The sequence below is a fragment of the Mytilus trossulus genome, chromosome 6 (genome assembly GCF_036588685.1).
Source record: "Mytilus trossulus isolate FHL-02 chromosome 6, PNRI_Mtr1.1.1.hap1, whole genome shotgun sequence".
NCBI lineage: Eukaryota > Metazoa > Mollusca > Bivalvia > Mytilida > Mytilidae > Mytilus > Mytilus trossulus.
The window spans coordinates 61011264-61025988 of record NC_086378.1 but is presented as its reverse complement, the minus strand read 5'-3'; the positions used below and the strand labels follow the sequence as shown (position 1 = coordinate 61025988).

General features: G+C 32.6%; 2 protein-coding genes across 2 annotated transcripts; one reads left to right on the top strand and one right to left on the bottom strand.

Moving 5' to 3' along the window:
* Positions 1–1669: 1669 nt before the first annotated feature.
* On the bottom strand, positions 1670–3357 carry LOC134721631 (cytochrome P450 1A5-like). The gene has a single exon (XM_063584749.1). It carries the CDS (start codon positions 3256–3258, stop codon positions 1753–1755), a length of 1506 nt encoding a protein of 501 aa, XP_063440819.1. The 5' UTR covers positions 3259–3357; the 3' UTR covers positions 1670–1752.
* A 7191-nt stretch (positions 3358–10548) lies between these two features.
* On the top strand, positions 10549–14480 carry LOC134721630 (putative tyrosinase-like protein tyr-3). Its single transcript, XM_063584747.1, has 4 exons — positions 10549–10691; positions 11191–11544; positions 12635–12750; positions 13417–14480. Exons 1-4 carry the CDS (start codon positions 10689–10691, stop codon positions 14447–14449), a joined length of 1506 nt encoding a protein of 501 aa, XP_063440817.1. The 5' UTR covers positions 10549–10688; the 3' UTR covers positions 14450–14480.
* The last annotated feature ends 245 nt before the right edge of the window (positions 14481–14725 follow it).

The window sequence follows — 14725 nt, the reverse complement described above, 5'->3', positions numbered from 1 at the left end:
ACAAAAACAATAAACGAAAAAAAATATTTAAGCATTCTACTGTTGGTATATTATCTTATGTAATAAAGATCTTATGTAATAAAGATCTCAATTTAATCTTGTTTTTATCGAATAATATATTGCTTCATTTTCACTTGAAAAATGGAGAGTGGTAGAGACGGTATAAACTAGCATACTTCTTAATGTAGTCGTAGAAAGCGTTTAATGCGCTGATAGCCTGGACTCCTTTTAAGTATTTTCTTTGTTGCGATAATCTTTATTAGTTCAGCCAACAATTCTTGCCAACAATTCCACATTAGAAGAAGTTTATTTGGTAATTACTAGTAAATTTTTCACGAGTGGTGGTACATGAAAATTGTTTCCAATGTAATCGTGTAATGGTATATTAGAACATGTCAAGTAAATAGAAGATTTTTTTTTAAATATCCGTAATGTAAAAACCAAGCTAGAGGCTCCAATATCGCTCACTGGGTATTTTTCGCCTTAAATTGTTAACATGTGAAAACAAAATCTGTGTGTTGAAACAGACTGTAAAATGTGAGGTTCAAAATAATGTGTCACTTTCACCAATTGTGCAGGATTTGATTACCCTACAAGAACAGAAGATCGTCTGTAGTCATATTATTTGTGGGGCTCGTGTTACGGTGTCTTTAGTTTTCTAAGAAGTGTGTTTCTTTTGGTCTTTTTTTTTTGTATTTTTGTGTTTGCATTGTACATAAGTATAATATCTTTCTGCTAATGAGCTTCGACTGTCCACTTGGAAAGTTACGCCTCTTATTTGTCTTTTTTGTTTTCACTCTTTAAGAACTTACGAGAAAAAACTTATGAAAACCATGCGGTGAACTTCCTTTATAAATAAAATGATTTGTGTGCCTTTCACCGTAGATATATCAAGCTGACCACACACAGAACATATATAAAAGAGGTGTAGGTCATCATAGATTACGGGTTTCTACAATAGAGGTGTATTTTTACCTCAAAATTGCTCCGAGCCTGTTATGTTTTGAACAAATTAAAGACACTTCCAAATATCTGGCAACAAGACAAATTTTTGAGACGAGAAAACGTCTATAATATAATAAACGACAAACATACCAAGCTTACTATACAGTGCAATGACAAACCTATATCAATTCCTTTGGAAACGATCACATTTGCACATGCATTCATTGAGAGCAAGCTACATTGTATAGTTTCTATGCACTATGCATGCAGTACTATTGCATATGACTGCATTTAACAATTGTTTTTTTGAAATGCAATCTATGGTCCTATGATCCATATGTATCATGATTAATAAATTTGTCACGGAGTATTATTTATTAAACACACTTGCAATGTATTTAAATGCATTTGATTTTGAGAAATTAAAAAGTTATACAAAAGTAACACCCGATGAGGTATTATGACAAGAATGGAAACGCCAGTTTGTATTTCATTTTAGCACAAAAGGGGGGGGGGGGGCGAAAGATACAAGAGGGACATTCAAACTCATAAATCGAATATAAACTGACAACGCCAAGGCTAAAAAAGAAAAAGACAAAGCGGCTAACAGTAGTACACAAAACACAACATAGAAAAATAAAGATAAAGCAACACGAACCCTTTCAAATATGGAGAATGATTTCAGGTGCTCCATTCATTTAAAGGAAGAATAATAACTTCTACGAAAATGTGTGTCTTTTTTATTTATTCATATCATTCTATGATAATCAAAACGAACAATAATACTGTTGTAAGTCTGAAAGTTACTTATCTGTGTTCCACAAGTACATCAAAATCCAACGGTTTTAATGTTAGTCCATATTTACTGTCAATAACGGGAACTTTGCCAGGAACTACGGAAAATTTGCAACGTTGCAACATTGTGGCAAAAAATATGAAAAGTTCCATATGAGCTAACTGTTCACCAGGGCATTTTCGTCTTCCAGCACCGAACGGTAAGAACAAATCTACCTTGTTCACAGACTTCTTGTCTTCACCTAGAAATCTGTAGGGATTGAATTTCTGCGGCTCTGGAAATACCTTCGGGTCATGATTAACGGACCAGAGGTTTAAGAAAATTAAAGTATTTTCCGGTATAAAATAGTCATTCAAAACCGTGTCTTTAGTTGTGCTATGTGGAAGCGCAAACGGGAATATACAGGAGTGTCGCATGGTTTCTATTATTGTACATTCTGTGAACGGAAGGTGTTCGAGATCCTCGAATTCGGGATATCGGTCCATCCCAACATACGCTCGAATTTCCTGATGGACCTTTTCTTGAATTTCTGGGTGGGTTACCATAAATAGCACACTCCATTGTAGCGTACTTGCAATAGTATCAAAACCAGCACCAATAAGTTCTTGCACAGTCAAAAGTATATGTTCATCTGTTAGTCCCACGGCGGACTTGGCTTCTTCTGGTATTTCTTCCGTGGCCCGGATTAATGCATCAGTAACATCGCGAAGATTGGCCGGGTTATAAGTATCCAGATGTTCTTGTCTCTTTTTCAAACTAAAATTATCCATAGTTTTAAGTATACCAAGAAACGTATTGAAAGATCGTTTTGTAAAATGGCGCATCCATGGCATTATGTCGACGGGATTTCCAGCAGCCATTGTTGCCATGAATTTATCGTTCATTTTCACTAGAAAAACAAAGTCTTCATCGTCTCTCTGATATCTTTGACCAAAACAAAGTGCACAAATAATGTTACCAACGGAAAGATAGATTTCATTGTGTGGATTTACAGGTTTTCCTTTAGATGATAGCATATTATTTGTCAAGAGTTCGGCCTCAGAAATAATTGCCTGTTCGATCGGACTGTTCCTTTTATTTGTGAACGACGAAAGACTATTCTGTGCAATTTTTCTGTGAAGTTTCCATCTTGGTCCATAATCACTAAATCCCATACTTTTCCCGTTTGCCAGGAACTTAAATGTATAAAAGTCTGGTCTACCGGCAAAGTCTTCCGCTTTATTAACGGTCGCCTTTCTGATGGCAGTAAGTCCATTTATGACAATAGTCGGCCTACTGCCCATCATGATCTGGTAAACGTCACCATATTTTTTTCTGAGCTCCGTCAAATATACGTGAGGTTTCTTCCCGAGACTTGGAAGATTTCCGAGCACTGGCCAGGCCATTGGACCCGGGGCATTTGAACATTTTCTATCATCCTTTTTTGTACGATAAATGATCCATACCAGAAGAAAAGACAAAGCCAATAAAAGTGGAGTATACACAGATGTTCCCAAGTACATGTACTGAGTATACATCCCTGTAAGTAAAACTCAATATAAATTCACTTCTTGTTGGTTGTGTTTAAAACAACACATGTACTGAATCCTCTTAGTCGGACGCAAATAAATACTAGGACAGTCTTATATAACTTTGAGTGACATCTCGTAACAAATGATGGGCGTTACGGTCGTTTAGTTTTGATTTGTGTAAAACATTTTAGGACGGACACTCTTTCCATAAAAATGACATATCTGTATCTGTCCAATGTTAAATGTCACCAGTTGACCATGTAGTTTCAAATTTCAAATAGTTTATTTCGCATATCGCACAAAAGAAATTTGAGATTATTTCCTTACATTACTTCTTTTGGTTTTAAACACAAACACATTGAGCGGAATGTTATTTTCACACACTATACTATACCAAGGCGACAAACTTAAATAGAAAACAGCTGACTATCGCGGATTTCATTCCCAGTTGAATGAAACAAAATTATATGCTTTTATCTGCTTCGTGGCTTGATTGCTTTATTTTTTGTTATTGACTGAAATTTAACACTTGAAAAGAGAAAAGTATTTTACATCTTCAACCTCGGTTGACAAGAGAATATGAAACACCTTGAGCTTGTCCATTGTCCGGCAAAGTGATTTAATTGTTGTCATGTCATTTTGACAAGTCTGGCCTTTAGACAGGTCACTCATCTCTTTTATGTAACTGGAAAGAAAATCCTCGTGATGAAAAACGTGAAAATTTTAAACATCTGCCAAATTGATGAAAACTGCTCAAATCTTCATATTTCATAGATGATTTATAGAAAAAACTGGATTAGAAAAAGAACAGCGCTGAAAACTCTCAATTTCCAATTTAAGCTTGATTCTTGCGATTCGTGAATTTTTCGTCAGTTTATTTTTTGGTACAATAAACTATGTTGGGTCAGTACAATCTTATTAAAATTCAGACCTATATTAACTCGCTTGCTCTTACATGTATAAGTATAAAGAATTCAGAGAACTATATGTTAATGAGATTGGGGTCAATACTCAATCTAATTAAAATATAGATCTCTGATTTCGTTATACTACATATGCTCATACATGTAGTATAACTTAATCAGATATCTTTATTTTAATTAGATTGGGTCAGTACTGTGCTTTAGGGACCGGTCAAAATTTCTTGATGCATGGGACCGGTGCAAACTGTAATGGGACAAGCACTTTTTGCAGTGTTTACAGGAATGGGACTCAATGTTTTTTCATTATTGGCAAGCATGGGACATGAACTTTTTGAAACAATGTCTGTATATGAAAAAAAAATTATTTGATAAATCTATAACAAACAAAAATAACATCATGAACATCTAGCAATGTGAATTTAACAGTTACAACATAGCAAATTCATTTTCAAGATTTAAAGAACAGTGAAGGCAACAACAAAAAATTTTGAAACAAAATAAACATGAAAAAATACTTTGATATAAAATTAAAAAAATATATATGTAAAAATTTGATTAGATATTTTACATGTATAACTGTTTAACAAATGTAAAAAAAAACGAATTCATGGATAGGGTTTCTGCACAAAAAAGCATGATTGTCAAATATAAATCTTTCCTCCCATAAAGCAGAGTTGTCTCCCATTTACCAGAGTTGTCTTTCCTGACAGAAGGTATTTTTTCTATTAAACATCACTTTTATTTTTTACTAATTAATTAATTGGGCAACCTAATGATCCCATCAGAACAACAAATCTTATGCCAATTTTTTGTCACAGAAAAATGTCCTTGGATTGAAACAGAAATTTTGAAAATGACCATGCAATTAAAAGTGCTACTTCAACCATAATTAAACAAAATGAATTGTTTTAATGTTTCTGTTTTATTTTGTACATGTAGACCATAATTCCTTAGATAAAACAAAAATCTAACATGCTCAGAAATGATGTTCAGTGATGACCCCCTGAACTACCTTAATCATAAATATTATTATCATGATTATGCAAATTCAACAGACATTGTAGAATGAAAACTCTTTTTTTTATAATACATACTGGCTGTAGAAAAAGAATGTTTGTGGAAATTTAACAAATACAGTAGTATACTACCAAAAGAAATGATTGGAATATTCATTCAAAGGTCACAACAAATCTGGAACCCACACCCAACAAGCTCTGAATAGCCCAGATATAAATATATAATCAATCAAGCTGCATATATGTTGATAGTAAATTTTACTTTTTTCCCACTTTTAAAAAAAATGTTTAAAATACAATATTGTTGTAAGTGGAAGTTGGAGATGTTCACTTCTTTAATTTTGATGCTATTTTCACATTCCTCTCGTTTTAAATTTGAAAATTTAACTGTCTTGAGATGTTCACTTCTTCTGATATGACTATTCAAATAATGGGGATTGCCAGTTTTATTCTAAGCAGAACAAAAAATCATATTTTTGTAAAAAAAATTTTTGTTGAAAATTTACCTACCCACTGTTTATTTAGAATAGTCAGATTCTAAATTAAGCTGCAATTTTTTTGAAAAAATGTATTCTACCATACACTTCATACATGTTAATTGTTTAATATTGCATTTATCATTTATTATAATCAATAACATATTGTCATCTGTTTGGGCTCCTGTGTTGGCAATAACATATGCTTATGTATTGTTTTGTTTACTTTATAATAGCAAAATAGATACAGTTCACACATAGTAGCATTATTTTTCAGCTATCCAAATACATTGTAGCATGAAATGTATCCACAACTTTGATCATGTTTTTGTGCTTTAACATGGGACACACACTTTTTTACTAGGTAAAGTGCATGGGACAAGCATATTTTTATTCTGACAGTAACCATGGGATCAAGAGAATTATTTCAGACAATTTTCTTTTTGCACCGGTCCCATGCATCAAGAAATTTTGACCGGTCCCTTATGCAGAATGAATTATGCCATTGCGACAATTCTTAGAGTGGTTACTTTTCATGTTAATTTGAAATCATGTCGTTCTTCATTCTTATCTTAAAGGTTTGCTTTATTTATACAAGTCTTATACACTTCCGTGTTAAACTTCCAAGTTCAGTTTGGGGTTCTCTTTGCGGTCCGCGTTTAAACTATGGCGATTCTTTGGAAAATTAAACACAATAAATAAGAATTTAAAAACAACTAACGTTATAAGTATTGGATGTAAATTTCAGGATAAAACGATTATACTAACTAACTTTTTTGTATGATCATTGTACAACAGCCCTGGTATGACTTTATAAAATAATTGTTGTACTTTTCATATATATAATAAAAGTTAAACACTTTCTCTTTATGAAACAAGAAGAAGTAGGTCTCTGGGTCGGACATGTAAAAGTAAACTGCGACAGAAGCCTATTACGTTAAGTAGGACATTTAAATAATCACTCTTGTGTGTTCTAAAGAAAAGAAGTCAATTCAAACTTATTTCTAAAACTTGAACATTTTAGATACTGACGACAACTGAAAACTGTTTGCCAACGTCAGGACTTTTATTTTCACCCTAAATCAAAACAAAATTAAAAGTATTAAGAAAAATAAAAGGGGGAGACTTATCTATTAATAAAATTGAGAATGGAAATGGGGAATGTGTCAAAGAGACAACAACCCGACCAAAAAAAACCAGCAGAAGGTCACCATGTAGCGAGAAATTCCCGCACCCGGAGGCGTCCTTCAGCTGGCCCCTAAACAAATATATACTAGTTCAGTGATAATGAACGCCATACTAATTTCCAAATTGTACACAAGAAACAAAAATTAAAATAATACAAGACTAACAAAGGCCAGAGGCTCCTGACTTGGGACAGGCGCAAAAATGCGGCGGGGTTAAACATGAAAAGTAAACGCATAACAATACGCACATTAAAATTCAGTTCAAGAGAAGTCCGAGTCTGATGTCAGAAGATGTAACCAAAGAAAATAAACAAAATGACAATAATACATAAATAACAACAGACTACTAGCAGTTAACTGGCATGCCAGCTCCAGACTTCAATTAAACTGACTGAAAGATTATGATTTCATCATATGAACATCAGGCACAATCCTTCCCGTTAGGGGTTTAGTATCATACCATCATAACATATATGAGAAGAACATAACCCGTGTCATGCCAACAACTGTTTTCAGAATTAATGTGTTTAGTTCCGACGCAAAGACCTTATCAGTGACTCAATATTAACGCCAAAATATGCAATCTTTAATGACTTGACAACAGTATCGTAATTATATCCCTTCTTAATAAGTTTATTCAAAGGTTTTGTAAGTTTCTGAGGTGAATACTGACACCTTTGTGCTTTATAAAGAATATTTCCATAAAAAATTGGATGTGAAATACCTGAATGTATAAAAAGTCTGCATGTTGAGCTATATTTACGAATGATGTCTTTATACCGATGATAAAATTTAGTAAATGTTTTGACTAGTTTGTGATATCGAAAACCCTGGTGTAATAATTTTTCAGTAATATATAAATTTCTCTCGTTAAAATCTAAAACATTGTTACACACACGAGCGAATCGTACAAGTTGAGATATATAAACACCGTAAGATGGTGACAAGGGAACGTCACCATCTAAAAACGGATAATTAACGATAGGAAATGAAAAATCATCCCTTTTATAATACATTTTAGTATTCAGCTTTCCGTTAGTGATATAGATATCAAGATCGAGGAAAGGGCAGTGGTCATTATTAGTATTAGCTTTATTTAAAGTAAGTTCAGCAGGATAAATTTCATTAATATACATACTGAAGTCGTCATTATTGAGAGCCAAAATATCATCCAAATATCTAAAAGTATTATTAAATTTGTTTATCAGATGTTGTTTTGATGGGTCTTTGCTTATTTTTGTCATAAATTGTAACTCATAACAATACAAAAAGAGGTCCGCAATAAGTGGTGCACAGTAAGTCCCCATTGGAATTCCGATAATCTGACGATATACCGAATCCCCAAAGCGAACAAAAATGTTATCTAGTAAAAATTCAAGGGCAAATATAGTATCAAAGCATGTCCAATTAACATAGTTTTTTTGTTTATTGCTACTAAAAAATGACCTAAAAGAGTTTGAACATATATATTCACATTCTGAGTTTTTGAATGCCCATTTAATTAGGTGTGTGATTTTTTTCTTACTGAGAATGTGAGGCAATGTGGTATACAGGGTAGAAAAATCAAAACTTTGAACAGATTCAAAATCACCAATATAAGCATGCAATTTATCAAGTACTTCCAACGAGTTCTTGACACTCCAAAAGTAATTTATTCCACTATTTTAGAAGGCCTTATTTGAACAATTTATTATAAGGTTTTAATTGTACCAAGTGTGCTGGTAAGAAGAATAGACAATTTAGAAGTTGAACAATGGCTTGAAGACGAAATAAATCTATATGTGTAAGGGGTTTTGTGTAGCTTCGAAAGCCAATACATAGTTGGGACTTTCATTGTATTTGGCTCTGCTTGTAAAGCGGTGGCTAAAAGGTTATGTTTGTTACAGATTTCGTTTTCTGAAAATGGAGTCAGTTGGAATGTTGGTGAATTGGTGATTTCCTTTTTCAGAACCTCAATGTAAAATTTACGTCAAACAATAATAATATTATTAGCAGCTTTATCGGCCGGGACAAAAACAAATTCCTTGGCTAGTTCTTTTAGTTTATGTTTGATACGAGAAAAAGGTTTATTGTGGTTATTGTTAATAGTAAATGTTCTTTAAAATGTTGAATACGTATATCAACTATCTTCATTACTGAATTAAAAAAAGAGTCCACAGATTTTTTGTCAGCTTTTTTCCGTTTTATCCATTTCATACAGTAAGTATGGAGTGAGTCGTGGATGATATTACGACACTCATTCCAATTAATAATAGACGGGGGACTATATTTAGGTCCTTTACTGAGGAATGATTTTAACTCTCGGTCTTGGACGATGTTAAGATCTTCTGTTATAACATGGGAAATGGGTCCATAAATATATTCGGAATTACTGCAATTACATGAAGTAGGTGTATGACAGTTGTCAACGTATGGAACATTATATTGATATTGATAAGAAATGGAACTAATATAGATCAAGAAAAGGGGGCTCAATTGTTAAAACTGTTTGTCAGGCAACGTATGAGATAAGATTTTTACGCGAAATACTATAAAACATTAAAACTGATATATAGATATTAGAAGATGTGGTATGAGTGCCAATGAGACAACTCTCCAGTCTCCTCCCTAGTCACAATTTATAAAAGTAAACCATAATAGGTCAAAGTACGGTCTTGAACAAAGAGCATTGGCTCACACCGAACAGCAAGCTATAAAGTATACTTGTACTTGAAAAAAATGGGAAATGGAAGAGTTGTTTCAGAAATAAAAATAACCTACTAGTTTTATGTTGGGGGTTATTACCAACTATACTGGTATCGATGATTGGGTTAATATGTTAAAAGACATTGATATTAACCACTGACACACATGAAATATGGGTTAGTAGAACTAATCTGCTAATGTTCAACTGTACAGCAGTATTCTCTTTCTTCAAAGTCCATTTTGTGGTCTCTTTAATTTAAAAATAATCGACATAAACGTAATTCGAGTAAAGATTTGATACCCAATATCTTTTCTCAAAGTTTACTAAATCCTTCCAACGTCACTTTGTCATTTAGTATATTGTACTCCATTATTGTTTCTAGTAATAAGTCAAATTATTTAGGGTATCATGAGAAACAATATAGGATACATTACAAATACATGTATGATGAAGAGATCGTAGATTTTCATAATTCGGAAAACTGTATGATATACATTTCAGTCATTTAAGTTCATGGTGATGCAACATGGGTATACCGTGAACTATGATTCAGTATACTGTTCTAATCTATCTATTTAATAATATAATATTCTGTTACGGAAAATGGTTGTGTTACACGATAAAATTTCTCTGCCTTACGACCTCGTTTTAGAAACGTAGCATCGCTTTCTACAGAGGATGAGAATAAAAAATAATTCAACTTTTTTATATGAATATACAGAAAGACAAATTTAAGTCAAATTCAAGTAGGCAGACCAAAACACAACCTTCATATTTTACCTAGAACTTATGTCTACCTATTTTGAAAATTTGACAAAAGTGTCCCCCTTTTCCCATTTAGTCACGCCGATATTAGGGCTTTATTTAACAAGTGTTGTCCCTTTTGATCAGAAGAAAAATTGATATTTTATGAAAATCTAATAGCGTAAAGAAGAAAATGGTTGTATTAATGTCATGAAATTGTCAGATGATTACCGTAGGCACTTCCTTATTACTGTGCAGATTTCTATCAATATCTTGAGAACATGGGTAGATTTGCTTAGTGAAATACGAATCGTTATGTTTATATTCAACAAATAATGAAACTTGAAAATGGATTTGAAATGAAAATAAAGCAAGTGTTTCTGGTATTATAAGAATTTAATGAGATGGTGAGTAATTTATGTTTAAAACAATTACTTTCTAATTCTAACTTGATTTTTTTAGAGACATATGAGAAACTGTTGTAGCATTGGAATGTAGTTTCAACTTTATGTATATATACACAAAACTATTATAAAACGACAGTCTGTCCAACTTTTAAGATAGATTAGTTATTGGTTGACTCACGTCCAGTGGCCACATTCTAACACACGTATAATCATATAAAAAATAAAGTTAGGGTGACATTTTTTTAAAATATGAAAGATCAATTTTCGTTTAAAAAATTGGGAGGGGGTCACTTAACAACCAAACCTTTTTCTGGTGTATTTGTTTTGTAAAGGTAAAAGGATAGAAGTATTTGTGGGATCTGAACTACTCACCAATATTAGAGGGCAAAATGTATATACATCACCTGAGGATTAAAACAGACATTTTAAACGTTTTATAGCGATATTAAATAATTTCGTTTCTAATCGTCAACTTTTAATCGTTTTACTCTTTTTGAAGGATACACGAATACTGCTTCTGTGGATAATAGTATACCTATGCCTTTTTGTAAGCAGCATACATTCAAAAAGTTTTTTCATCCATTCTTCGGTGGTCAATGGAAAAAAGAAAATTGTTGCCACTGAAGTGAACTCGACGGCATCCTCATTTGGAAATACCCGCCCTAAAACTGCAGCTGAACCGAAGTCTGAAAAGTTCGAGATTCCACTATCGTCTGTTGACCAAGAATGGCTCGGATCTCTGTTGTACCATCCTAATGAAAGTGATATTCGATTAAGAAAGGAGTACAGACAATTATCTGAAAAGGAAAGAGAAGATTTAAATGTAGCATTTAATCTGTTAAAGAACGACACGGTAAGAGTTATTGTATATATTCATTTACACCATGTTCCATATTCAATCAACGTGAATGTCCTTTGTAAAGCGTCATGTTACAAAGGAGGCGAAAGGCCATTCTCTTTGAAAGTACTCTCAAGAAATATTCAGAACGGATCAGATGGTTTTTGGTTGTCATTTAAATATGGTTCAATCCCCCACTATCAGAACTCGTGCTCTGGTTGTGGTTAATTTCTTTATTTTTATAATAAAATATCATAAATGCCTAAAACTTAATTATTGTCATCATATCTTATGTACATATATATGTCTTAAGGCTAACAAAGAAACCGGCAACATAATGTTATCATTTAATTATCTTTAATTTGGGATATGCAGCTTGGCGTTGTTTTTTTTATTATTATATCGGAATGACTTTTTAAAATTGCTTTTGTGTTGGTCTGTTATCTGGGTGAACAGTTTCTGATGTTTCTACGAAGTTAATAGCATGATGGTGGTTATTCAGTTTAATTTTGAAGTACATTGTAATAAGTAGATACGAGTAAAAGATGTCGAGTAAATTCAGACACAGCAATCGAATTTGATCGAAAAAACAAATTTAATAAAAAATAAACATCAGACAACTTAATCATATACTGTTTTTAACAATAGAAAAATATTTATCCCACAATGTCAGATGTGTGTAAAAGATAGATTGATCGATTGTTAGTTGCTTAACGTCTAGTGGCTTAGTAATTTTTCATGCATCTTCAAGACGATAAACAGATGGAAACCATTACATAAATGCATCTGATTGCTTAAAACAGAGACTGTATATATGTCTCTGCTTAAAATAACTCCAAAAAATCCTTAGATTTTTTAGAGAAAAAAACCCGGGTTGAATCAATTTTATTCTTTAAGAACACAGGAAAAAAGTGATTCTGTTCTACAGAAAGAATATGTTATTTTTAAACACTGTCAATAAATTGAAAACTCGAGACAGAAATTTTTGACAATAATGGAGCGATCACAACTATGTTTATCTAATATATTTCAATCGATACATATAAACTTATAAATGAAGGTTGACCATCTAAAGTAACTTTTAATGTTTCTACTTTATTTTTAGTCAGTTAGCTTGAACAAATATGACCTGCTGGCTAATATCCATGCTCGATCGTCTGCTAATGCTAATGCACATCAGGGACCAAATTTTATGGGCTGGCACAGAGTTTTTCTACTGATGTAAGTATCTAAATTAAATCATTAATCAAAAAAGATAGTAATTTTTATTCCAATATGTATTATATGAGGGATTGAAAAGGTTATGCAGTAGAAGACAATGGTGGACAGAATAACGAAAAAGACCTAGAAAACAAAGAAGACATCCCATCCATTCACTTGAATATCCATCAGCATGACAGATGGATTAAAGGTTAAAAAATAATACTGAGTATGGTCTTAGGACCAGATCCAATTATCGTAGATGATAATCAACAACCTGATAATAATGTGGTGATATCTTAAACGAATAAAGAATATGAGACAGCAAACCAACAACAAAAATAATTTAAAAAATACATATAGAGGGCAACATACACACTTCAACAATAGACTTGTGTCTAAACAAAATGTCCAGGCTCAAATTCGTCCAGTGGTTATAAAGTTATACATATATGCATTCAACTATCGTATAAGTTTCCTTCAAACTGTCACTTGTTCTGGTCCTTAACATGCACGAAATATTTGCCACTGGACTTTAATCAACCAACAATCACCATTTTTTATATCAATATTCATATTACATATTAACATATTCTTGTCCTGAACATAACTTTCATTTGCCACTGAATGATAAGCAGTAATCTATCATCATAATTATATGACTTGACTAATCTTCTCTTTTTAAAGGATGGAGAATGCTTTGAGACAGAAAGTAAAGACTGTTACAATACCATACTGGGATGTAACATTGGACGAAGCCATGGACAAACCATACAGTTCTATTATCTGGTCACCTGACTTTATAGGAAGTGGTGATGGGGTCATCAAAAAGGGGGCTTTTGGTCATTGGCAAACACAATTTGGGTATGGCTACCTCATGCGTTTTTTAAGTGGACAAGGGAAATTAATGTCAAAAGAAAATATAGAGGATATTTTATCAAAGAGCAGATTAGGGGAGATAACAAATCCTGCAGCAGAGAAGAAATTCAACATTGAAGAAATACACAATGACGTTCATGTATGGATCGGTGGGCAGATGAAAACAATAGAAATAGCTGCTTTTGATCCAATATTTTATCCGCTTCACTCTTTCACGGACTGTATATGGACAGAGTTCAGGGAACAACAGAAGGCAAAAGGAATAGATCCAACTTCTGATTATCCTGAATTCTATGGAGGACCAACACACTCACCATTTGCTCCCATGTCTTTAGGAAGTGTTATGGTTATTGATGGAATAAGTGACATTTGGAATCAATATGTTTATTATACACCTAGGCCCTCCTGTAATGAAACTTACAATGGATGTGATTCATCATACATTAAATGTGATATTTCTAAACGAAAATGCATATCTAAAAGTAGAAATGAAGTTGAACTTGAAAATCAGTCATTAAAAATGATAAATGATGATAAAGTGCCAACTGATCTTGTGAAATCAGGATTTGAAAATAATGCAAGTTTAAGCAAAGAAACAGACTCTGAAATGTTGTACATTTCGAATAGACAGCTTATCAAAAGATCAGCCATTGTCAATTACAGACAGTTTGATAAACTGAGTGAAAACTCAATAGCAGCTCAGAAAGTTGTGAGAATTACAACAATTTCAGATGTTTATCAGTTCTATTCATACTTAACAGATTCTCATACAGATTTGATTAACTTGTTGTTATTCTTAATTTATTTGAATCAATTTCACTTTAAACCAGAACACTATTGAATTCATTAAAAATAAAAAGAGTTTTCCAGTATCAGGGATGTTCTATTTATAAAATCATCTACACCAAGGCATATTCTTATAAATAGACTTGAATGTGTGTCTATAGTTATTGCCCAGAATGATAACACAGAGAAAATGTTAAAATTGGTTATAGTACAATATGCAGGTTATTTATATATTTAAACAGAATTTCCCTTGGTGGGAATGTTTCCAGTTGTGAACGGATTTTGTGTGCATTTTTGTATGTTCATGTCTTAGAATGAGGAAAACATTTTG

Excerpts from the sequence above, each read along its gene's own strand:
- LOC134721630 (XM_063584747.1), top strand. Across the intron at positions 11,545-12,634 it reads ATCTGTTAAAGAACGACACG|TCAGTTAGCTTGAACAAATA; the intron begins GTAAGAGTTATT and ends CTTTATTTTTAG. Across the intron at positions 12,751-13,416 it reads CACAGAGTTTTTCTACTGAT|GATGGAGAATGCTTTGAGAC; the intron begins GTAAGTATCTAA and ends CTCTTTTTAAAG.
- LOC134721631 (XM_063584749.1), bottom strand. The coding sequence starts at position 3,258 with ATGTATACTCAGTACATGTACTTGGGAACATCTGTGTATACTCCACTT.